The 24,835-nt window shown below is 52.0% G+C and overlaps 1 protein-coding gene across 5 annotated transcripts in view; it reads left to right on the forward strand.

Annotated features, from left to right (window-relative positions):
* Positions 1 to 24,835, forward strand: part of APBA2 (amyloid beta precursor protein binding family A member 2) — a 239,136-nt gene that overhangs the window by 202,791 nt on the left and 11,510 nt on the right. For 4 of the 5 annotated variants that reach the window (XM_077869094.1, XM_077869087.1, XM_077869077.1 and 1 more), the window contains 6 exons: positions 11,817 to 11,962; positions 12,978 to 13,013; positions 16,066 to 16,152; positions 18,549 to 18,734; positions 22,170 to 22,349; positions 23,311 to 23,523. In XM_077869094.1, the coding sequence (XP_077725220.1) occupies positions 11,817 to 11,962; positions 12,978 to 13,013; positions 16,066 to 16,152; positions 18,549 to 18,734; positions 22,170 to 22,349; positions 23,311 to 23,523 (848 nt within the window). The remainder of the gene's footprint in view (positions 1 to 11,816; positions 11,963 to 12,977; positions 13,014 to 16,065; positions 16,153 to 18,548; positions 18,735 to 22,169; positions 22,350 to 23,310; positions 23,524 to 24,835) is intronic. The other variant, XM_077869067.1, reaches the window with a different exon arrangement.

The following is a 24,835-nucleotide window of genomic DNA, read 5'->3' on the forward strand; positions in this document are numbered from 1 at the left end:
GCTTATCATAACATGTGCCCTCCCTGTCCCCATCACCTATTTTCCCTATCCCCCCACCCATTTCCCCTCTAGCAACCATCAGTTTGTTCTCTACAGTTTAGAATCTGTTTCTTGGTTTACCTCTCTTTTTCCCTTTGCTGAATCTGTTTTTTTTTTTCTTAAATTCCACATATGAATGAAATCATATGGTATTTGCCTTTCTCTGATTTATTTCACTTAGCAATGTACTCTCTAGCTCCATCCATGTCATTGCAAATGGCAAGATTTCATTTTTTATGGCTGAATAATATTCAATTATATATATCATCTATATACACATACATAAATATACATCACCTCTACTTTATCCCTTCATCTGTTGATGGACACTTGGGCTGCTTCCATAGTTAGGCTATTGTAGATAATGCTACTATAAACATTAGGGTATGTATATCCCATTGAATTAGTATTTTTGTATTCTTTCCATAAATACCTGGTACTGCAATCATTGGGTTGTAGACTGGTTCCATTTTTAACTTTTAAGGAGCCTCCATATTTTTATGTTTTTAAAAAATGCATGTTATTTTATTATTATTTTTTAGACAGAGAGTGCAAGAGTGGGCATGAGCAGGGAACGGGGAAGGGGCAGAAGGAGAGAGAGAAAGAGAGAGAGAGAAAGAATTTTAAGCAGGCTCCATGCTCAGCACGGATCCCCACAAGGATCTTGATCCCACAGCTCTGAGATCATGACCTGAGCTGAAATCAAGAGTCAGTTGCTCAGCGCAGTTGCTTTGAGCCACTCAGAAATCCCTCCATATTTTTACTTTGCTGAACATTTTATGGAATACACTATATTAATATTTTTCCTTTGAAATTACTAAGTTTTTGAGATTAGTATGACCTTGACACTCTTTTTAAAAAAGACTATTTATTTGGGACAGGGGGAGGAAGTGTGCATGGGAATGGAGGGAGGGGCAGAGGCAGAGAGAGAGCCAGTACTTCATAGTCTGTGCTGAGCATGGAGCTACACAGGACTTGATCCCACAACCTGAACCAAAATCAAGAGTCTGATGTTCAACAACTGAGCCACCCTGGCACCCCAGCACTCTTACCATTATGTTTTTCCTTCTAGAACTTTTATGAACTGCTGCATTTATCATATAACAAATTAGCATATATACCTAGGTTTGTTTCTGGATCTTCACTGAGGTTCCAGGACCAAGCGGCTTTATTTAACTGGGGATTTATAGTGCATTTTATTACCTGCAAGGCTAATTTCTGCCTTCTGTCACCATTATTTCTGTTCAGAACTTCCCCAGGTCCTCTTGTGTATTTATTTTTCCATAGAACATTTAGAATTAGTTTTTCTAGTTACACAGTAATAATTCCTACTGGAATTTTTATTTGGCACGCATTAAATTTACCTTTATGTTAGTATATGAAATATCAGAAGCCTCCATTTGAAACCCGGTTGGGAAATCTAGGTCCCATTGACCTCTCTTACTCTGGCTAACAGCCTCATCAGTGAACTTGGAAATGGAACCTCCCTTGTTCTAAATGGCTGCAGCCCTAGGAGAGCCCCCGAGCCAGAAACGTTCTGCCCACAGGAACTAAGATAGTAAATATTTGTTGTTTTAAGCTGTTAAGTTTTGGGATAATTTGCTATGCATGCACATAGGTAACTAATATCCTCTATGTTTTTAGGATAGACTGTGTCATGGTTCAAACTGATTTTAAGATAAAATGGATCAGAATTCATATTGTCGGGACCATAGGGTTTTTATTCCTATGCCCCAAATACCTGGTCTCAAGGACACCAACAGCATTCTGCATTTGTTTTATTTCATCAGTCATACAATAGTCTCAGAATAACAAGACCAACATCACCAAGGACATATGTTTATAGATACAATTCAAGATTCATTTGCATTGACTTTGGTCTTCAGAGAATAGTCCAGGAGGGATGTACTGTAAAATTACTGTCTTAAAATCTTTCAGAATAGTTCTCTTCATTACCATGTCACCACTGCATACACATTTAGATGCATTTTTTCCCCTTAGGAATTTGCTTTTTTCATTGAGTTTTGTTTTATAATTATAGAAAATACTCACATGATTCTAAAGTCAAGTGTACAGAACAAGGTGTATATCAAGGTGTCTAGTTTCCCACCCTATTACCCCACCTCCCAAATCCTTTCCTCCCTCTAGTGATAACCAGTTTTAACATTTTCCATACTTTTATTATCTTAGTTAAATCTTCCCCTTTCTTAGGTGAATGTTAATGAGTTAACACCCTTTTGTCCATCTTGCTTTTTACACTTCACACTAAACCCTGGAGATTGTGCCAGAGTTCCACGCAATGCAGGGCAGTACCTAGAGGTACTTTGTGATGTTTGGATGCCCATTGTGAGGATGGATGTCCCCTATGCGGGAACATTTGGGTGGTTGCCAGGGTTTGGGTCTTATAAATAGTGCTGCCGTGAGCAGCTTTATGCCTGTGCCTTTCCCTGTTTTGGGCCAGTTTTTATATTCATTCTGCTCTTACTGGGATGAAATTCTCCCAGGTACAAACTTATATTTAGGATCTGCCTTGGACACATCTGTCCACTGCAAGGAGCTTGACTTTGACCTTGCGTGACTCTTTCTCTTCCTCTTGGCAGCCAGTGACTTCATCTCGCTTGTTGGGTGTCTAATGTTCCACATGGTAGAACTTTCAGATCCTTTCCTTCAGTGATGACCCAACCTGTCCTGTAGCCCCAGGCAGGCCTTCTCCCTGGTGAATGTTCTAGGACTTTGGTTTCTAGACAGTGTCTTCTCCTTTGTATCAGCCTTTCTTATAGGATCACCTTTAACTTCTTGGAGGCTTCTTGGAGGTATAGCTCAGCTCACGGCAGTGTTGGGTGTCTGGCTCTGACACAGGCTGGTGCCGAGGTGGCAGGGATGGTATTCAGGGCAGGTGGAGCCATGCCAGAGCTGTGAGACCACACCCCAGGTCTGTGGGTAGAAGGTCTGATCTGAGGTCTAATTTCACAACTCTGAGATTCATCTCCTCCTGCCTCCTCACCCACTCTTGCCACACCTCCCCTGGGCCAGCTCTTGCGCTAATTTCGGTGGCTCGCCCGACACATGGCCTCGGCACTTGGCCTGCTCCTAGCACTTGCTCCCTGTCCTGTTCCCTCAGAGCTGTGAACCCTCCTTCCAGCTGAGACTAGGTCCCTCTCTGTGCTTTTGAACCTCACCTAATTTGATGTCTTCCACTCTCCCCTCTGCTGGCTTCTGAGTGCATCTGTGCCAGCCTGCATGTATCCATAGCCACTACTCTGCTTTCCTCTTCTTCTTTGGTAATGGTGGCATCATTCTGCACATCTCCCCTACACTCTGCAACCCTCTGGCTGGCTCCTGCCCTGCTGTGCTCTGAAGCTCCTCTCCGAGGTCACTGCTGGCTTCCTGGTCACTGTGCACCTCTGCAGAAGCACGAGGCCTCCTTTCTCCTCCTGCCAGCATAGGCACAGCTGGGCATGCCCCCTAGGGAACAGAGTGCTGGAGCTCGGCAGAGCTGGGTCCTGGTACCTCTCCCCACTCAGCCCCCTCTCTCCCTGCTGATTCTTCTGTGTCTGCAGCTTTACCTGGTAGTCACAGGAAGTTTATCAGGACCTCTGAGCCCACCTGCCTCCTGAGCTTCTTTGGAAGACTCTCAGGTTCTTGCATCTAGACTCTCCCAGAATCCCCATCCCCAAGTCACCCAGGTGTCCCTCCAATAGACGTTTCAAATGGAGGCTTCCTCCAGGAGGAAGGAGGTTGGTGCACCCTGTTCTTCATGTCCAAACCATGCAGATTCATTCTGCATACACTTATGTTTGTATGATATATGTCACAACAAGAAAACAAAAAGGAGAAATCAGTCTCTTGGGGAGGTAGGATTGCCATTAAACTTATCTTTCTTCTTTTATCGTTCTGTCTCCCTCTGGTGGTCTTGGCATAGGGTTAGTTTAAGGGTTGAGCCAAGTAAGAACAATTTATGCTGATATGTAGGGTGAGCTGCTTTTGTATTGTAATGAAGCTGTTTGATTTTTGGTTCTGCATTTCATGATTGGAGTTGAGAGCTTTGTCTGTGATACTTGCCTCCCCACACGGGCTACTCTTCTCTGCTTCATAATAAGTGTGCAAGTGGGAGTGGGTCTGACAGGCAGAATGCTGGAGGCACCGTTTTGTATTGTTTCCTTTTTGAAAAAAAGACCAAGGCAGAAATGACAAGAACCTCTGGCAGATGGGCAGCGGAGGTGGGCGTCTTTTGGAGTTGTAACAAAGACCTGAATCTTCCATTGGCCTCTTCCCAGGGAGCAGGTGTCCATGGGTGCTGGTGCTGGATCCCGCTGCCCAGGATGGGGTGGCCTTTGCACACGGGGGTCTGTTCCCCCAGACTTGGTGGGGCTCACTCAAGGAGAGGGAGATGGAGCCAGCTTTTAATATATCAACTCAGGGATGGAAGCTGAAACAGGATATGAACTTTAGAAAGGTCTGGCAAGCTGTGCAAGGTCATCCTGGGAACTGGCAAGGGGAAAGTCAAAGGACAGTCAAAGGCCTCAGAGGTGGGAGTCTGTTCAAAAGGCAAGGCCTGACTCCTACTCTCAGGGATGGGTTCCACGGAATGCTGTTCGACTCCAGCCTACACACAGGGCGTGAGGACCCTGGCCCCTGCCCTGGCCCTGGGTGCTGCTGTGGGTGTGGGCTGCTGGCACCACCCAGACTTCCCTGCAGAATGCAGTGCCACCATCTACTGGTCATTCACGGTCACTGCAGGCAAGACAGTGGCTTGGGTCCTGCTGTGGGGTGACCCTCAGTAATTGACAGGCACTTGGCACTACACTCCCTGGAGAGGATGAGGCCGGAGGAGAAGATCGCATAAGACAATAAAAATGGACATACTTTAGTAAGATGCCCTGAGGGGCAGGGAGGAGGGTGTGATTGGCAGTCCCCTTTTCCTCTGGGGCAGGGGGTGACACGGGCCTTTGCCTCGGTGACAAGTGCCATTGCATCTGCAGTGCACACACCAAGGCGGCTGATGGATGGACAGGGAGAGATTCCTCCTTCCACTCCCTTCCCCATTCTGCAGCCGTCCCCTGCCCCCCTCCTCTCTGGTGATTCCAGCCCTGGCTAGCTGGAGGGGGTCCTACAGAGCAAGGACCAAGAGAGGAAGATGGAAGGAGCAGTCAGGTGCCTTGCCCTTGGCAAGACCTCTGACCTCTCAAAGGACTTTGCTTCTAAGATGGCAGGGAAGAGGGGAGTGCTTGTGTGCTAGAGATCAGGATATGAACTTTAGAAAGGTCTGGCGAGCTGTCCAAGGTGCTCAAGGTGAGCATCCAAAGGTGAGCATCCCTTCAGTGTGACCTGAGGGATGTGTGTAGTACACATTCCCAGACCCCACTCCAGGTCCATTGAGGCAGAATCACTCAGATGAGGTTGGGGACTCTGCAGGCTTCTCAGGCTCTGAACATGATTCCAGGAACAGAGGAGCTGCTTGGGATCTTCTTCTGTCACTCCTTCCATCCTCACATGACTTCGGCTTTGGATGTTTTAAATGACCTGCCACCTCCCACTACTCCTTTGGGTACAGGGTTTGGAAGAGGCTTGCACCACTTTGTACCTGCAGCCAGGGGGTTCCCCATGTTGATGATGGCGGAGGCCACCTAGAATTGGTCTGGTCCTACTTTGTCCCTTAATATCAGTGTGACCGTGGCATCCCTTTGTCCTCTGAGCCTCAGTGTGCTGTCATGCAGCATGCCCACAAGGCCATGTAAGCACATCTGCCAGCCTTGGACTCTGCCACTGTCACTGCCACTGCCTCCCTCATCTGGTGCCTGAGGCCCTGCCTCCGTGAAGTGCTATGATGTGTCCTTTGAGTTAGGTGCAAATAAAAGCTAAGAATTCATTAACTTATGCCTTGTACTTTATATGCTTTTAGCATTTATGAACCTCATCCTTTTACTCTTACCTTTGCAAAACCCCTAAGAGGAGTTCCCCCTCATCCCATTTTGCTGGTGAGTAAATTGAGGCCAGAAAGAGAGAGACTGAGAGACTGAGAGAGAGAGAGGAAGAGAGAGAGAGACAGACAGACAGAGAGAGATGACTGTCCCAAGGGCACAAAGCCTTTTTGAGCAGGGCAGGTGGAAGGACTCAGACTTCGGCATGTGTCTGGATCCCTGGGCAGACTCTGTCTGACCCCGGAAGGCTGTTCCTGCCTCCCTTCATACATCTGGGACCCTGTGAGGCTGTTATTTTCACAGAACTCCCCAGAAAACACATTCCTTTTCAAGTATCTCTATCTTCCTTTGTGTCATTCGGGTCTCTGTTCACCTTGGCTTCCCCTTCCTCATCAGATCCGGACTGCGTCCCTGTCACCTCACACTGGGTTTTGCTTCCTGCCTCCTATTTCGCATTGTCTGAAAAGCCCTTGTTTTTTTTGTTTGCTTTGTTGACCCAACTCTCTGAGAGAGGGCACCCCCTTGCCTTAGTCCCCATCCTTGCCATGGCTGTTCCGGCCTTCAGGATGTGGCCTGGTCCTCCACAGTGACAGGTGGAGGGGGAGGGGCAGGTGCCTTCCCTCTATAGAATTGGGAGGGACAGTTGGTTCCCCACTCCGCCCCGCACAGATCCCCCGAGTTCTTGTTGCAATATTGAAATACTCCTCGTGGCAGCATGACTTGGTGAGCTCTGCTCTGTGCCTGGTCCCCTGCAAAGCCCTGACCCTGCCTTACTGCATCATGCATGGGCTCTGGAGCGAGTGGGCCTGGGGTCAGAGCCCTGGGGAGTTGCAGGCTCAGAAGTGGGGCCTTTCTCCTGGGTGGCACTTCTTGTCTTTGGTTCTGTGAGAGGCCTGCCTGCAGCGGTGGGCTCCCCTGTTGCTCCCCGCATGAGGGTGAAGAAGCTGGTCATAGGGCAGGGCCACACTCTGGGAATGTAGGGTGCCGGGCTACCTACTGCCGGGATCACCTTCCCCTCAGATCTCAACATTGTCTGCAGGACTCATCGTTCTCTTGTATTTGGGCCTGTAGTAATATAGGTGCTTTATTACCTTGGCAATTTAAAGTGCCGGCCTGCAGAAGGCACCTCATTGTATGTTCAGGCCCTGGTGCCATGGTGGGCACTTCATCTGGAATCCCCAGTAGGTGCATCAGTGCAGTTAGGAGGTGTGGCCCTGGGGGGTCACAGCCACAGCCACGGCCCCTGTATGAGAAGTTTTGCAGACATCACGTGTGCATGCATGAGTGTGTGTGCTCGTGTATGGGTTCATGTGTGTGTGTTGGGGCAGCAAGGACGTGTTGACCCTTGATGGACTTTGGTGAGGTGGGAGGGCCTGGGAGGAGCCCTCAGAGGACCTTGGCCCTGAGGTCTCACTGCCCAGATACCTGCGGCAGGAGGGTTCTCCCACCAAAGCCAGAGTGGGTACCCCGAGAGGAATGTGGGTGGGCTGTGCTAGGAGAGAAGGCACGAGCCCATGTGGCTACTTGCCCTAATAATGGGATGAGAAATGCTTGATTTGAACATGTGTTGGGGGTTCTTGTGCTTTTCTTGGGTATCTCTTAAACACAGAAAGGGTGAGCCTATAAAGCTGCCAGGAAGCTAGGGTGCCCCATGGGCCCTCCAGTGTACCTTGCCCCAACCCCTGCCTCCCACCCCCCCACATCCCTCCCACCCCCAGCCCTCAGGCCCAAAGTTCGCTCCCCACTCAGGCCCTCAGACCCCCTTCTCGGATTCCTGTACCCAACCCCCCTTGACCTTTGCTGACTCCTACCCCGAGGCCATGGAGCACTTCATCTCTGCTATCACAGGCAACCTCCCCCAGGCCCAGCAATGTCAGCTGGGTGGGAAGAGCTTTCCCAGAGAAATGGATGCGGTGGGGAGACCATGGGGAGGGGCAGCTGTCCACTCCTCAGACACAGGCTCAATGTGGCTACCAAAGGAAAGGGGCCCTGCTTTCTCATGTCTCTCTGGGGCAGGGGGTGGCTCTCGAAAGGACCCCTTCACTCACTTCTGTAGCAGGAGATGCTTCTTTCCTCCAGACACAGATATCGGAGTTGGGGCTGGGGGAGGGGCTTCAGGCTTGGGGAGAGGCTTTGCCAGCAGACTGTGGAGGTCACCAGGGTATCCACTGAGAGGGAATCAGTGGCTTCTGCAGACAGGGCTGGTATGCCGAGAGAGGAGGCCTGGGCCGTGGTTCCCTGAGGCTTTGGTAGAGGCTTCCAGAAGCATCATCCAAGATCCCTGGAGTAAATCACTGGAGCACCCAGGAGGAAGGGGTGCATCCTCTGAGTGCTGCTGGGGAGGCTGCCAGGGTCAGTGGGGAGAAAGGGAGGGCGTCTCCAGGGCAGCAGTTTCATGATGGGAGGCCCCCCACAGTTCTGTGGGGCAGGGCATGAGGCATCCTAAGTTGGGACCTGCCGGGGCCTGTTATTACTAACAGATTCCTTTCCAAAGTCAGAATATTTCGCCTTGTTCTAAAGCACTTTATAAAATTGGCTTTAGCGGGAGCTGTGGTGCAGGTGAGAAAGACACAGGAGTAGTTCCCCGTGCATGAGTCTGATGTGCGTGCCCCCGGGTACGGGTCTTGAGGCTGGCAGCTGAGGCCAGTGGCCACATACTAGGACCAGCTTTGGAGCTCTAACAGCAAGTCCACAGAGCTGGACTTGGTTGCGGTGAAAGCCTAATGCACAGGTTTCCTCTAGGCACCTCCCCTCATGCCATTTACTCCTGTGGCTTGAAGAGAACTAAGGTTTCAGAGAGCCATTTAGGAGGCTTGCCCTGAATCTAGTGTCATCGGCCTGGCATCAGGGAAGCTGCGGGGTCGATTCTTGGGGTGACAGCCTGCTCACTGCAGGCCACTCACTAGGCTCCCAGTGCCCAAGCTGCCTGTGGGCCAGAGCCAGGGGCCCAGGCTTGGGGGGTCTGATGATGTGGGTGACAGAGACCAGCGAAACTTTCCTTGTGCCCTCACACACATACCACTGAACAGGGATGCTGTGTCCTGAGAGAATGAGAGGCCCCGTGAAGTTTGCAGCAGGGGAGGAAAAAAGATCAAATCTCCCATCTAGAAGGACCCTCTCGTGGCAGCAGGGGGAGTGGTCTGTGGGTAGAAGATTCCTGTCTTAGTCCAGCCGCTATAACAAAGCACCAGAGACTGGGGAGTTGATAAACAACATACAGTTATTTCTCATACTTGTGGAGGACAGAGTCCCAGGCCCGGGCACCCACATGGTTGGATTCCGGTGACAGCCCCCCTCGGGGTTACAGACGGCCTTCTCTCTGTGTCCACATGTGGCAGGAAGCAGGCAGGGGGTGCCTGCTATAAGCAGGCAGAGGGTCCCTGCTGTAAGGGCACTGATCCCATTCCTGAGAGTCCCACCCTCCCGGCCTCCCAGATCACCTCCCGGAGGTCATACGTCTCATACCATCGCAGTGGGGGTTAGAGCTTTGACACAGGACTTTAGGAGGAACATGAACAGTCTGTTGCAGCTCACATGGGCCAATTGAAGGCTGTCCTCATGTCCAGGGTGGAGTGAGAGTGTGGTGGCTGAACCCGAGGAAGGTAGACACAGGATTGTTGTGGTAGCAAAGTGGACAGCACTTGGGGATGGGTTGGATTCGGGGGTGAAGACCTGTGTAGCTGGGAAGGTGGTGGTGTCTGAGATGAGGAGCCAGCTTCAGTGCCCAGATTGAGGTGGAGGAGGATCCAGGCTTTGCTTTGGGCTGTTGAGTATGTGGGTTTGGGGTTCAGAGAACTAAGTACCCATCACCAGCACCAAGTTCCCAGATTGTGAGCATTCAGTGGCCCCGTAGGGGAGGCCAAGCCTGCAGGGAACCAAGAAGGAACAGCCAGAGAGGGAGGAAGAGACCGAGTGACTGACCAGCTAGGAAGATGTATCTCAGGAAGGGGGGGCCATGGTGACCCGGTGACCACCAGGCACCATGGACATGAGGGCACTGAGGTGATAACACATGGTGTTATCATTGGCGGCATGGGAGCAGGGAGCTAACAGCGAGGTGGGGATGTGCTGAGGAAGGGGTGCCAGCCAAATAGGCAGTTCATTCTGGACATTTGCCTTCTGGAAGGAGGAGGGAGGGGGCCCCACTGGAGTCAGGGATGTGGTGAAGGAGGGTTTTGAACCTGCCTGGAGATGCTGGAGGATATTTTAAAGCCATGGGAAGACCTAACTGATAGGACTTGGTCCAGAGAGGGATGGGATAGCAGGTGATCCTTGGTCCCTAGGGGGGACCCACCACTGCACAGAACAGTAGGATGGAGGCCTGCTCAGACAGACACCTGCCACATGGGGTGTGAAGGTGATGCTCTGCAGGTACAGCCAAGGGAGGGGCAGCTGGAAGTTCAAGAAAATGAGGAAAAATATGACATGGTGCTTGCACAGAGGGAGAGGGGGCACCTCTCAGAAGAACCTTTCAGGGTGGCCAACAAGTTTTGAGGACATCCTGGCCCATGAATTTGTAATGGAATCAACCTGCCTTGTTGGGTGACTCCAGCTCTTTCTAGCTGCAGGTACCTGGTAACAGGTGGTTGGTGTTGCACCACTTCCCTGGGGCTGACAGGTGGGGCATGGGGCAGGGAGTTGAGGGTGCTGGGCTCATGTTATGGAACTGGTAGACAGCAGCATCCAAGCTAGGCAAGTTGATGCTTTTAGAAGCAGAATGAGTCAGAGGTGAGAATATAGAACATCTGGCTGGGGGGAGGGATCAGGAGGAGACAGCTGGCCGTGGGGACCAGGGAGCCACAGGACCATTAGCCCTGTGGACACTGGACAGAGGAGGAGCCTGAGAGCCTGAGCCAAGGTCTCTCAGATGGAGGGTCTGGCCAGAGGTGGGCCGGGAGAGGGAAGAAGCAGTGACATGGTGGGGGAGGTGGTGGGTCTCAGAGGAAGGCCGAGTGATGGTCCACAGGTTACCGATGATGGACCCTGGCCCAAATTCTCCAGCCACCCAGTTTCGTGTATAAAGTTTTACTGGAGCACAGTGGTGCCTACTCATAGAACAGATTGCTTGTGCCTGCTCTTGTCCTGTGGATGCAGAGGTGACTAATTGCACACAGACCCAAAGCCCAAGAGATTTTCCATCTAGCCCCTCGCAGAAAAGATTCGCTCATCTTCCCTACTGCTGCCTGCCCAGGCCAGGAGCCACTAGCCATGTGCGACTATTTCCATGTAGATTAATTTGATTTCATAAGATTTAAAAACTCATTTCCTCTTGCGAGAGCCACAGTTCAAGCACTCAAAAACCACATGTGGCTAGTGGTTCCCCTATTAAACGGCACCAAGATAGAACATTCTATATTCTGGCAGAGAGTCCCATCAACAGCACTGATCTAGAGGCAGCAGGTGGAGGTGTGTGGGATGGAGGGGGGACCCCACCTAGGTGTGTGATGGGACCAGACCCCTGCAGCAGAGCAGTGGAGGAAGAGGCCCCAGAAGAACTGGAGTGTAGCGGGTCCTGAGTTTGGAGGGCTCTGGGGCGGCATGGGACTGGTGCCTAGTTTGGGAAAGTGCATCCCTGGGGTTGCAACACATGGTTGTCACCTTGGAGACTGAGGTGCCCCGAGTGACAGCTGCCCGAGGTCCAGGAGGTGTCCTCCTGAGCCATGCATGTGGACTTTTCTGGCCTGGATGTTGGTTTTGTGTAGGTACTTGCACCATGCACCGCCGTGCAGCAAGGAGGGAAGCAGACCGGCCTCCCTCTGCAGGCTGCAGGTGGGCGGTGTGTCAGCCCTCGTCTTACGTTCCCCTGAGGCCGTGTTCCTTTGTCCTCTGGGAAGATCCCAACTGTGCCCTCTTTAGTTCCAGGGCCCTGTGAACCAGAAGACCTCATTGATGGGATCATCTTTGCTGCCAACTATCTGGGGTCCACGCAGCTGCTCTCGGAACGTAACCCTTCCAAAAACATCAGAATGATGCAGGCACAGGAGGCCGTCAGCCGGGTCAAGGTACTGGTGGGCTCAGTGGAGCCCTGGTTCACTTTGTTGGGGGTGGCGGGATGCTGGAGTGGGAGAGAGGGACCCCAAAGCCCTCCACACAGAGCAGGAAGGCCTGGGGTGTCTGGCGAGGCCAAGGGCAGCATTGGCTTGTCTGGAAGAAATGCCGTGGCAGGGCTGGGGGGCAGATGCAGCTGGCTCCTTCATGAGGAAACACCACTCGGCCCCTGGAAACAGTTTTTAAAGGATGACTGTTCCACAGCATTCCACTCATAAAACATGTTGGGATGCATTCCCCAGGCACATTTTGATGATATGTGTATCGTTGGCACCACGGTGCTCTCAGAAAGTGGAAACAAAGAAATCTCATGTCATTTGAATTCATGACCTCGAGGAAAACTCTGCCATACATGCGGCTCTGGGTACATCCTGAGTCGCCTGGTTGTGAAAGGTGGGTGCATCTGGGCAGGGGGTGGATAAGGCCAAGTCAGCAAAACTAATGGGGTGGGGAGGGAAGGGCGTGGTGGTCCGAGGAGGTGCCCCCTCTGGGCAGGACGGGGTCTGTAGATGCTGCAAGCCCCCGTGGGGTGAGAAACCACATCAGGGGTCTCGCCAGTGTCCTTACCATGCACTGACCTTCTTTATGGAGGCGCAGGGGCCTGGGCATGAGCCTATGGTGGACAGGGGAAGAGAAGTGCAGAGCCCTGGGCCCTCCTGCCCCAGACCCCAGTCCTGATCCTCTGCGGGCAGCGTCTTTTATCCCCGGTGTTGCCCTCATAGATCTGGACGGTTGTTGGTGATGTGCAGCGCTCAGCGGACAGGTGCTGAGGCTTCTCGTGGCCAGCGTGAGCGCTCCCTGAAGTGACGACCACCCACCTGTCCTGCCTCTGGGCGGGGGAGCTTCCTCTAAGGGCCAGGCCATAGGACTGGGGTATTGGCAACAAGACCGAAATAATGTGGCTGCCCTACCTTCTTTTCCTTTCTTTCTTCTTTTATCTGTTTTTCTCTTCTCTTACATGCGGCTCAGAGGATGCAAAAGGCTGCTAAAATCAAGAAAAAAGCGGTGTGTGGGGCTGAGGGGTTTGCCTGTGTTTCTGTCCCGTGCAGTCTGGGGGATGGTCCTGTTGGTGGGAGCACACATCACGTGGCAAACAGCTTTTTCCTCTTCCGTTGGCAGATATATAGTAGGCTTTTGAACGAAACCGCAGATGCTTTTTTTTTTTAAACTTTTAACCGCCCACTTACAGAAGAGCCTCATCATTGCCCTTTTTATAAGTCTCTTGGGTAGTCTCTCCTGTGCTAGAACGTGGTTAATGCCTCGATGTTAGTTTCATGCGGACGTTTCTACATGTGGCATTTGATACGACCATGTGACGCATTATTGCTTAGGCCTCCTGCACAAAGTTCATTAAATTGTTCTGATATTTAAAGACTTGTTAAGCTGATTTACTAAATCAGGATGAGAAGAAGGTCAGTTTGCCCATGGGATGCGTTCCCCACTGGGAAGAGTTGCTGCGGGGCATCTGGGTGGTGCATTTGGTTAGGCATCCGACTCTTGATTCCAGTTCGGGTCTTGATCTCAGGTTCCTAGTTCTGGCCTCAAATTGGGCTCCACGCCCAACGTGGAGTGTACTTAAAAAAAGGGGTGGGGGAAGAGTTTCTGGAGCAGGAACCAACTTAAAAAAAAAAAAATCAAGTTGACCTCCAGTCATTTGTTTGTAAACCTGGTCATTTTGTAAATGCCAGGTCTTCCCGATACAGAAAACCTCAAATGCTTGGTGGTTGGAAGGGACTGATTTCGTGCAGGCTTGGTGCTTAAACAGCAAGAGATTTAATCTTCCATTCCTCTCCTAGAACACCATTTTCTGGCTGCGTGGCCAGAGAAGCCCATCTGGGCGCTCCCTTTCTCTTGCAGTGAGACTGCACTCCCTGTGACAGTTGCTCTTTGCCCAGTGCTTTCTCCTTGGATTCCTTGAGCTGGCGGAGACGGAGGAACTCACCCAACTCCCTCTACCCTAACGGCTTTCTGCTGGGTGCCTCCAGGCAGTGTAGATGGGCCTGGCTTTGCAGACCTGTAGTGAGGCTGTGCTTCCCTGTAAGGGAGAGGGCCCCCTTGCCTGCAGTTTGCCCAGCGTACCCCTGGGCTGCACAAGCTCTACGCAGCTATAGCAAGGCTCTGTCGTCCATGGCAGCCTGATCCTCCAGGGTTGCCATCCAAAGAGCCCAAGGGGGCTGGGAGCAGGAGGATTCAGTTCAAAACAGCCTCTGCAGCCTGCTGAATCCCGCCACCTGCCAGTTATATCTGTAGAGAGTTATTCTTCCCTTCAGGCAGGGAAATGTCCAGGATCATTGCAGAGGGCCCCTTTCCTGGTCTGTTCACACTTGGCCAGGCGGGTCCTGATAGGACAGTGCTTCATGAGCCTGGGACCAGGAGTCAGCAGCATCCCCCGCATAGCTAACCCGCTGGTGGCTATGGGCTCATGGCCACCACCCCACCCCCCCGCATCCACAACATGCCCACCCTGTTGTCTGGTGGCCCTCTGTTGGATTCCTGCTATTGGCACTCTCACTTTCTTCCAGCAGAGAGGATGACGGGGCAAGCTTTGCTGTTTCCTGTTAATGACCAGGTTTTGGCTTCATCCATTCACCCTTGGTTTGAACTCATTCAGCTCCACATTTGTCCCTCTTCTCCAAGCAAGTGTACAGCACTCAAATGTCCTCCAAAAATTGTCACTAAAACCAAGTCCACCTGCAACTAACTTCCTTCCTTCCTTCCTTCTCTTTTTTCTTTTCTCTTTTCTTTTCTTTTTTTTTCTTTTCTCTTTTCTTTTCTTTTCTTTTCTTTCTTTTCTTTCTTTTCTTTCTCTTTTCTTTTTTGCTTCTGGCCCAATCTACTTTTTTCAGCAAGAGGGGTTTGAGGAACAGTCCCATAATATGTACCATTTAAAAGCATGTGGACATAGAATATAACCTGGTTTCTCAAATCAGAAAAAGTAGTTCTTCCACATCCCTGCGGAACTATTTTCAAGTGGATTGTTTGGAACTCTCTTCTCTTTAAGATCAGTTAAAGGCAGTGTCACCTCATGGTGGGCTGAAAGCCCAGAAGACCTTTTCCCCTGAACACTGGTCTAAAATCCAAATTTATCAATATTATACAATGGCTCTCTGCAACTCCCAGTTTCTTGAGGAGTTTTCAGCAGAGGGATTTTCGATTTTTTAGTGAGGAATTAAATCACAGTTTCTGCTCTTTTGAAGTGGAAGATATGCCTCTGTAGGCTCCCAGTGACCATAAAGAATTACTTACCCCAGTGGCTAAGCCGAAAGAATTTGTATTTCATTGCCACTGTGCAGTAGTAATTAGGATTCCCATTGATATAAAAACCAATGAAAGACTGTCCTGGTTTAGAGCAAACCCTGAATAAATAGTTCACTCAGCTTCTAGAACATTCCATGTACACATAAGTAATGGCCATATGACAAACATACTCCAAGATCTGACAAAACAGGGGTGTTTGTGTCACAGCTTCTGGTTTCTCCTGCGTTGCTAGGAGGGCAGCACTGAGTCCAGTTGAGGTCTTGCTTCCCTTACCGGTTTTTGGAAGATCAGCATTAAGCCTGCTGGGGGTTGACATAACTGGGACTATTTAAATCAGAAGAGGATGCTGACAATCTAATCCAACTCCTTTGAAAATTTCTTCTGCATTTCCTGGGGATATTTGGAATCCCAAATCCGAGGAACGTATGTAGCCCGAGTACACAGACTGCCTTTGCCGAGTTTGATAAGGGTTGGCAGGCAGGCCTACTTTTTAGGGAATGGAGGGGGTGCGCTTTGGATGCTGGGACCCAAGACCCCAGGTGTCCAGCCCCCCTCCATGCTCAGGCTTCCGGAAGCTGTCTCCTCCCTCCTTCTTCACGCCCTGTGCAAACTGCCTTTAGAACTCACTTCGCTACAGATTGCGCTGGAAGACGGCATGCAATTTAGATTTCCCTTGGCTGCTCCAAGCTAGAGTAGCATTTCCCTCTAGGGGCACTCAGGGTCATTAGTAAAATTGTCAGGCCTTTGTTCAAATTAGTTTTTTTTTTTATTTGTGACAGTATCCACTGTCTTTTCTTAGAATTCGGAGGGGGATGCCCAGACCCTGACTGAGGTGGATCTCTTCATCTCCACCCAGAGGATCAAGGTCTTAAATGCGGACACACAGGTAAGTGTTTTAAAGACCATTGTTTAAAATCAGGTAATTCAACCCCTAGCTTCCCTCCTCGGGGACCAGAGGAGAACAAGGTCTGGCTGCAGGAGAACTTTCCCTCTGGGATGAGCTGAATGGCTGTCCTCCCCAAGGATGGTTGCTCCGGACCCTGAGTCTTGGATGAGTTGAGCAAGCTGCAGGGAGCTGAGGAGCACCAGGCTGGGAAGAGACAAGGATGTGGTATAGGTCTGTTTCAGCTGAGATTAAGTAGGCAAAATGACAGGGAAAGAAAACAGGGAGTTAGAAGCTGTGTGTGTGCTCACCATCAGGATTCTAGGAGGGCCTTCCTGAAACCTCTGCATGCCAGGCCTGGGGGATGGAACGGGAGGGTGGAAATCCTGTGTGAGCTCTGGGCCCTCTGAGTGGGTGGTGCTCCAGCGGGGTGGCAGGGGATGCTGTCTTAAGATTTTCTACCTGTAAACCATGTGCCATGTGTCCAGCTTCTGCTCATTTCTCCTGGGCCTTAATCTGCTGCTGGTGGAGAAGACAGATTGTGAGGAGCAAGTGAACCATGCAAGATATAAAGGCCTGAAGCTGAGGAGAAAGAGGGCAGAGGTCAAGGGTACGGGGCAGATGGAAGGAGGAATTGGGAAGACCTCAGGCAGTGCCGTGTGCTGGAGGTTTGCTGAGTGAGAGGGAAGCCCCACTCACCCTGGGACTAGACCCCCCTATGGGCTGTTTGAGGGCCACCAGATGCCCGGGGAATGACCCCTTTGCTTCTTTGTCATCAGCCAGTCATTTTGTATGGTGACACTCCAGATGTGTGGATACCCTGTTCCCCAGCACCTGCTTTGCCTGCAGGTTTCAGCACCCAGTGAGTGTCTTGCTTGAGTTAGTTCCAGCATTGGAAGTGCAGAATGCTGATTTTCTACTTTGGCCACGCTCTCCACTTTTATGATCAGATCTTTCCCCACACAGAAGACCTTTTGTTTCTTTCTCTTTCTTTTCACTGTGGACTGGTAGATTTTTTTTAAGCTTGTGCTTTAATCATTATCCTCATTATTCTTTTTGATTCGGCCAGAGACCTTTAATCTGTGTCCTGTGTGATTTTGACATCTTCCCCTTAGTCTTTGATCATGTCCTTGCTTTCTGAAGTGGTGAGGTGTTCTGAGCTCTCCTTAGGCTGCTCCTGCCCCAGACCTCGAATTACCTGTTACTTCGAGGAGGCACACACAGTTCCCTTTAGTGGGGAATGGTATTACAGAAATAAAGACCTGGGTGCTGGCCATGCTCACTGTTGCAGGGGGTGGTCATAGGTCCTGGACCCTTGCAATGAAGAGAACTAGACAGCATATGTATTTTAAGAAGCCCAGAGTTCCTCCTTGTATCTGTGAGGAAGGTGGCTCTGCCCTGGTCATGTGGCCAGAAATCAGGAAATGCCGAAAAGCTGCCCTTGACAGTTCTCTTCCAAGTCCCCTTCCTGAAAAGTGGCTCTTGTGGTTGGAAACCACCCCCATAGCCTTGGCCAGAAAACAGATCAACTCCTGGAGGACAGACAAGGAATAATACCTGCTGTAAAAATGGATTCTGTGATAAAGAAAGGGGGCTTCAGAGGTTGCAGCAGCAGCCAATTTTCTTTTGTGGAAAAGGCACAAAGGCATAAAAGACCAGCTGATTAGTTTCTCAGAGCCTTTGTATGCAGCCTTGTTAGGTAGGGGTCATAGGCAAGACACTCAGTGGAGATTCCTGTCAGACAACAAAAGCCTTCAAGGGTAATGGACCTGCCAGGAGCCGAGGGAATTGAATAGCTCCAGAGGCCCATCGATCAGTCAGGGGAGCTGCCTCAGTGTCCCCTGACCAGGGCCCATGCTGCTTGGGATCCCAGAAGAACCCATCTGTGGAAACAGTTGGCCTCGAAGCCTTCCTCATCTGCTAGGGAGAAGCACATGCCTTGCAGGGAAGGGACCCTTCTCCAGAGCTACGGACTGTCTCTGATCAGGTGGGGACGGGTGTCACCACCTGCCAGTGTTCCTGTCTTCCTTCCACTCTGACATGTGCCTCTGAGAAGTGGGAGGGTGCTGTAGAGCAAAGTCAGATTTACCTTGGCACTGTTTGCTAGAGCACCAATTCTCAACTGGGATGATTTTGTCTCCCACGGGGACATTTGGCAAAAGCTAGAAATATTTCTGGCTGTCACAACTTAGGAAGGGGGCAATGCTACCCGCATCTAGTGGGTAGAGGCCAGAGCTGCTGCTAACCATCCTACAGAGTCCAGGACAGCCCTTCGCGATAAAGAATGACCCACCCCACACATCATTATCGTCGAGGCTAAGGAATCCCAAACTTGAGAGTTTTTTACTAGTGGGTTCTTCCTAACATTTCCTAACATGGACCCGCCCCCCTCCTGACAGGAGACCATGATGGACCACGCCTTGCGCACCATCTCCTACATAGCAGACATTGGCAACATCGTGGTGCTGATGGCCAGGCGCCGCATGCCCCGGTCAGCCTCACAGGACTGCATCGAGACCACCCCTGGGGCCCAAGAGGGGAAGAAGCAGTACAAGATGATCTGCCATGTGTTCGAGTCTGAGGACGTAAGTGACCACGCAGGCATGCCAGCTCTCCCATTGGCCCGACTTCCCAAGGGCTCTGGCATCCCCGGCTCTTTGGGAACCGTGTCTCAGGTAGAGAAGTCCTGTGCACCGTCAGTGATGTTTCCAGGGGAATCAGTGGGGTTGTTTTCTAACCCTCAAGAGTTTGCAGAGACAGTGAATGTACTTTCACTTCACTTTGTGAGGTAAGTTCCTTTAGGGCAGTTGATAAATTGAACTATAGTTAAATAGGCTTGGGGCGCTATCTGCAGAAATCCTTTAACACAGCCTTTTTTCTCCTAAAACAAAATACTCCCTGGCTTGTCTGTGGTTAGGTGCACATTTTCAGATGCCAGGCTTGTGTACGGGGAGGCGACATCTGTGCCCGAGGAGCAGTTCTGCTTTTGCTCATGGCTATTCCACATTGTAATTCTGGAGTTTATGATAATTCAGACTCACTAAAAGACCACGAAACCTTTGGCCCTTTCCTGGAGTGGGATAAGAGCATCTTTCCCAGCCCGGAATTGGGAGAAAGGGATCAGGGAGGTGGGTGGGGGCAAGAGGTGAACACTGGGGACAGCGGCCCAGGTCTCTCTCCTGCCCCCTGGCGGGCAGATCTTGTGGCTGTTGCCAAAGTATAATTTTTAAAAAGCAGTTTCTTCTGTGGATATTTGAAAAGGGGCATTCTTGTTCTAGGTGAACTTGCAGGTCAGGGACCTGAAGCAGAAGGAACTGGCCCCCAGATTTTTATATTTGAAGACAGGGCTGAAGGGTGGAGGCAGTCCTCTTTTTGCTAAAAAGTTGAAGTCATCTAGAAGTGCTTTGAAGTGATGGTCTGTTGATTGGAGAATAAATTTAAACGCAAGCCCACTGGTGCACACAGATTCTTTTCACCACAATGCAGAGATCTGTGGGCACCTGGATGGGGACATCTGTGTGATTCAGGGCCTAAGGATATCTTAGAGACCAGGTTGGGGGAGATGGGCCCTTGGAAGGGCTGTGAGTGAAGGGCAGGGTAAAGCCATTGGCACAGGGTGAGCAGAGAAGTCATAATGGGGAGGCATAATGGGGATCTGAGATGCCAGCCCCAGGGATGGCTGGGGGCCGTAGGTTAGAGTTGGGGGTGCTGTTGTCAGGGGTGCTGACCATGGTGCTGACCCTGGTGTTCTCAGTGCAGGGGGAAGATAAGGCTGAAGGCAGGCCGAAGTGGGCGTGAGTGGGACTCTAAGTGGTCCTCAAAGGAGTGAGGGAAGGATCCACCTGGTGGAGTGTGGGGGGACACTCAGCATCTGCCCAGAGCATAGCATCTGGATGGTGGCTCCCTCCAGGGGGCTGTGGGGGACAAGTAAGGGATTTGAGGGTCTGATGACAGCAGAGTAGAACACCTGGAAGGTGGCATTACAGATACCAAGGCTCTTTCTGAGACTCAGTTTCCCTCTATAAAATGGAGCTGAGGCACTGCAGGGATGAGGCCAGGGTAGATGAGCCACACAGGTAATAATACCACACAGGTGTGATAGCCTCCTCACCTCCTGCAGGAGGCCAACTCTGAGCACCAAGCTGCCAATGCCAGCTCCTCTCTGAGCCCCCTGCACTCCCACTTGTCTGCATGGGGCTCCTGGCCTCACAGCATTGAGCACCCACAGGCCCTGGCTGTGACTTGGGGAGCAGGGAAGCCTTGCCTGCGGTGCTCCCCATGGGCTCCCCCAGACCAACTGGGAGGGACACCAGGACACAGGCGGCTGGGGAAATAGGAGACTGCCATCAGCAGTCAGTGGGGAGATGCCAAGGGCTCCTGGATTGCACCCAGAGGAACCCTGGCAGGGTGGGGCGCCCAGGCAGACCCCTAGACAGAGTCCCAGAATGTTGGACAGCGCTGCCAGGCTATCCATGCAGCGGTGGAGGGAGTGATACTCCCAGAACCCTTCCCTGCCAGGGGACCACAGTCCAGTGGGGACAGACCCGGAGGCCTGGGAGCAGATGGCGGCAAGCCCTGGGATGTCCCAGGCTCCCATCCCCACCACACTCACCCTCTACCTTCTTTTGGCCTCTTCCCCAGGCCTGACTCCTAGCTTCAAACAGAGCCCTGGCTGCTGGTTCCCAGTGCACCATCTCTGGGCTCCCCACCCTCCACTCCACACCTGTCCAGGTCAGGGTGTCACCTGGCCATCTCTGGCCAGTCCACCCTGAGCAGTGCTGCCAAAATGCCAAGATACTGGTCTTGGGAGTGAGCAGGGCTTATTTCTGCCAAGTATATATCAGCCTGTCCCTCATGTAAACTGTTCTGGGCCCAGTGTGGGAGGGCAGTTCAATCTAGAATCCATACCTATTTCAGGAAAGCCTTCCACGCTCTGGCTCTGGCTCTGCCTTTATTATCTGGCCCCGCCCGCTTTGTTACAGAGGCATGTTCATTTGTAGCACTTAAATATGCAGTACGTAGGAGGAAGGGATTTAGCATTTAGGTCAAATCCTTTGTTTTCACCATTTTCTGGTCCTTAGCTTTGCTGGGGGCAGCCATGCAGAAGGCCCATTTGGTGGCCAGTGGGAGGCAGGTGGAGGCTCCTGCGGTCAGGGCTGGGTGGGGGAAGGCATTGCTGGGGGCCAAGCCCCTGGGAGCCCCATTGTTCTTGGTGGCCACACTGTTGCCAGTGCTTGGTGTCCCTCCAGGAGCTCGGGGCCTTAGCTCTTGCCACCTTGCAGTCCCCTGTCTGCACACTGGCTGGTGATGGACGAAGCCTGGCAGTAACTTTTCCATGTCCAAGACTCTGCAGTGTCAGAAATTCGTTAATGTCCATGCAGACAGTTCCCTGCAGTAGAAAGAAGTACTCTGCTCTGTGGAGTCTGTGCTGGGGTCCCAGGTCTTGTACTTCTGACCTGTCTCAGCTGGGAACAGCCACAACTCCCCACAAGAACAGCTGGACACATACCTTGTCTCCCCCGTTGACATTGGGTTTTGTTGCTACAGAGACATAAATGTTGGGGAAGCAACTAAGAGTCTCTGTGACCCTCCTCAGAGAACACAACTCAGGTCGATTTTTGCAATAAGATGGGTGGAAAGGAAACCTGGTAAAGTCATTTAAAGCCACAAAAGGATATTTAGCAAATAATTTGTGATATTCCCCAACTTTATTTGGAATGGTGCTTTGTCCTGGGTGGTCCAGGATGTAAATGGCTCAGATGGGAACAGCCAGGACTGGGCCCTGATGGGGATGAGGCAGCAGAGAGGCTTGGCCCATGGCAGGTGACTAAACGGTGCAGGTGGTAAGACGTCTGTCACCGGATGAGAGCCTGTAGCTTCACTCTTGCTTGTTGAGCCCAGGCAAGGGCCCAGTCCAGGCTTATGTGTGTGCCCTGCAGCCAGCCCGCGGCCCCTCCTCTCCAGGCTGCGTGGTGCCTGTGCTTCTGTGCTGGTCTCTAGTGGCTTCTCCCTGCCTGCAGGCCCAGCTGATCGCACAGTCCATCGGCCAGGCCTTCAGTGTGGCTTACCAGGAGTTCCTGCGGGCCAACGGCATAAATCCCGAAGACCTGAGCCAGAAAGAGTACAGTGACATCATCAACACCCAGGAGATGTACAACGATGACCTCATCCACTTCTCCAACTCTGAGAACTGCAAGGAGGTGAGCCACATGCACCCTGGGTGAGCCACGGGGATGCCATGGGGATGCCACCATGCTGTAGTAGCCTCTGCCACCCATGCTGAGCTCCTGCAGAGCCAGAGCTGCCTGGTGATGCCCCAGAGCACTCTTGGTGAGAGGACTCGAGAGTGAGCCCTCCAAGGGCCCTCGCACACAAATCCACATCCTCACAGCAGAATGAAGGGCGGTACATTTGCTCCTGCCTTGAGAGCTGAGCACTTGTGTGTGAAATGAGGTGGTGTTGTAACAAAGGAACTGATTACGATCTGTCTTAATGACCTTGAAAATGTGCCTTTTAATGCTGCTATTATCATTTACTGGAGCTCAGCACCCAGGAGGTGTTTCTGAAAAGGATATGAGAAGCATCTTTAAGATCGGGGAGCTTGGGTGTGCTGCCCAGGGGAGTTTCAAAGCTGCCAGTGGTGGAGGCCCTCCCTCACATGGTTCAGTGTGTGCTGCTCAGGGATCTTTAGAAAGTCCTCTGTGTCCTAACATGGGAGCAGATACCCTGGGGACCACCCATACCCTGACTAGTTGTAAAGAAGTAAAGGAAGGAATGATCAGACTGCTTGTTGAATGAATGAATGAATGAATGAATGAATGAATGAATGATCCTGGCTTCTTGCTGAATGAATGACAGGCAGCTTTCCGAGAGAGTGTCCCTTGGGGTGGACAGAAGGTAGACCTTTTCTAGATACGAGCAGGAGCTGGGGTCAGAATTGAGCCCTGGAATCTAACACTCTTCTCGCTTCCGTGGGTTGTGGGAGGTGAGCAGAGCAGGAGACAGGACGCGGGAGCCACGTTTGGGTCTGGGGGCGTCCCTGCCAGGCATGGATGGGAGGGAGTTCGAGGGCTTGGAGCCAGAGCTGGGTGAGGCCGGGGGTAGGTGCGCAGGTGTCCAGGCCCCTATCACGGGCACTCTTCACTGCTCATTTCCTTGCAGCTGCAGCTGGAGAAGCACAAGGGCGAGATCCTGGGCGTGGTGGTGGTGGAGTCAGGCTGGGGTTCCATCCTGCCCACCGTGATCCTGGCGAACATGATGAATGGCGGCCCGGCGGCCCGCTCAGGGAAGCTGAGCATTGGGGACCAGATCATGTCCATCAACGGCACCAGCCTGGTGGGGCTGCCCCTCGCCACCTGCCAGGGCATCATCAAGGTACGCATGCAGGGCCCCTGCCTACTTTTATTCTTGCCGCATTGTCTTTTCCCCCTTGACACATGAGGAAACGGGTCCAGAGAGACCCAAGACTGTACCGTAGCACCGCAGTCAGAGAAGGCCCTGGGCTGCCCTTGGGGGTTTCACAAATGTTGGTTCCGAGTGACATAGATGCGCAGGTGCAGGGTGACCTGGTTCACATGGGACTTTCCCAGGTTAGCTCCTGAGGGTCCTACTTCTGGGCACACCAGGAGGGTTGGTCACCCTGCATGGGTCTGAGAGCAGGGAGGCTGCTCTGACGGTGTGACCCCTGAGCTTGCAGCTTTGGGAGATAACTGAGCTGCTGGTCCCTGCTAGGAGCGGGGTGGGGGGTCTTCACACCTGGTTGTTCCAGGTCTAGAAGAGCCTTAGGGCACTAAGATCAGAGACGCCATTCGGGAGGCCTAGCACAACAGTGCCTTTGCTCTGTCCAGGGTCTCCAGACAGCGTGCTCTGTCTGCTTGTGGATAGTCCTGAGGCCTTCTGTCTGCAATCTGTCCCCAGCCCTCTGTGGCTTGTTCCCTCCTCACCCACTATGGTCTCGCTGCTAGAGGACACACTTGTGTCCTCCCTTGTCTGCTTGAGAAGTGAAAGGCATTCTTGGGGCCATAGCATCCCATGAGCCAGCTCTCAGCGCCAGCCCAGCAGAGCATCTGCCTGATGGGTGAGCACCTGGGCAGAGAGAGGGTAGAGGAGGCAAAGGCCTCAGCCTGTAGAACCAGAGGTTTGGTCTGCCAGGAGCCTCCCTCCGAGGGCTGAAGTGCCTAGGGCACTTGGTCACCCAGGCTCTGATGGGCCAGAGGAACAAGATGGAACTAGAGCCCCTTGCCCCCTCCTCCCCCGGACCTAATCTCACAACCGTGGCCTGAGGCACCTGCTGACAGTCACAGCCTCCCCAGGGCCTGAGGTGGCCCTTGGCTCCAGCTGGCTAGTCTCTCTATGGACAATAGACCCTCCTGCTTACAGATTGTCACTGAACCCTTCACTCCCTGTCCCCACCCCTGCCATTGACATGTTTTGTTTTGAGGAGGGCTCCCCCACGGTCCTTCCAAACAAGGTGCTCCTCCTGCATTCAATGCAGGGATGACCCCTCCCATGACCCTGTGAGGGTGACCCTGCTGCCGTCCCATTGGTCATACACCATAGTGTGCTGGCTTGGCCCCTCTGGCTCTAGGAATAGCCTGTTTTCACCTGGGTCCGACAGCACACCAGAGCATAGTGGGCCATGGTGCTGGCTCCCACCTGCAGTAGCTGGCAATCTCTGGGTCACATG

This window comes from Canis aureus, chromosome 2, assembly GCF_053574225.1.
Source record: "Canis aureus isolate CA01 chromosome 2, VMU_Caureus_v.1.0, whole genome shotgun sequence".
Taxonomy (NCBI): Eukaryota; Metazoa; Chordata; class Mammalia; order Carnivora; family Canidae; genus Canis; species Canis aureus.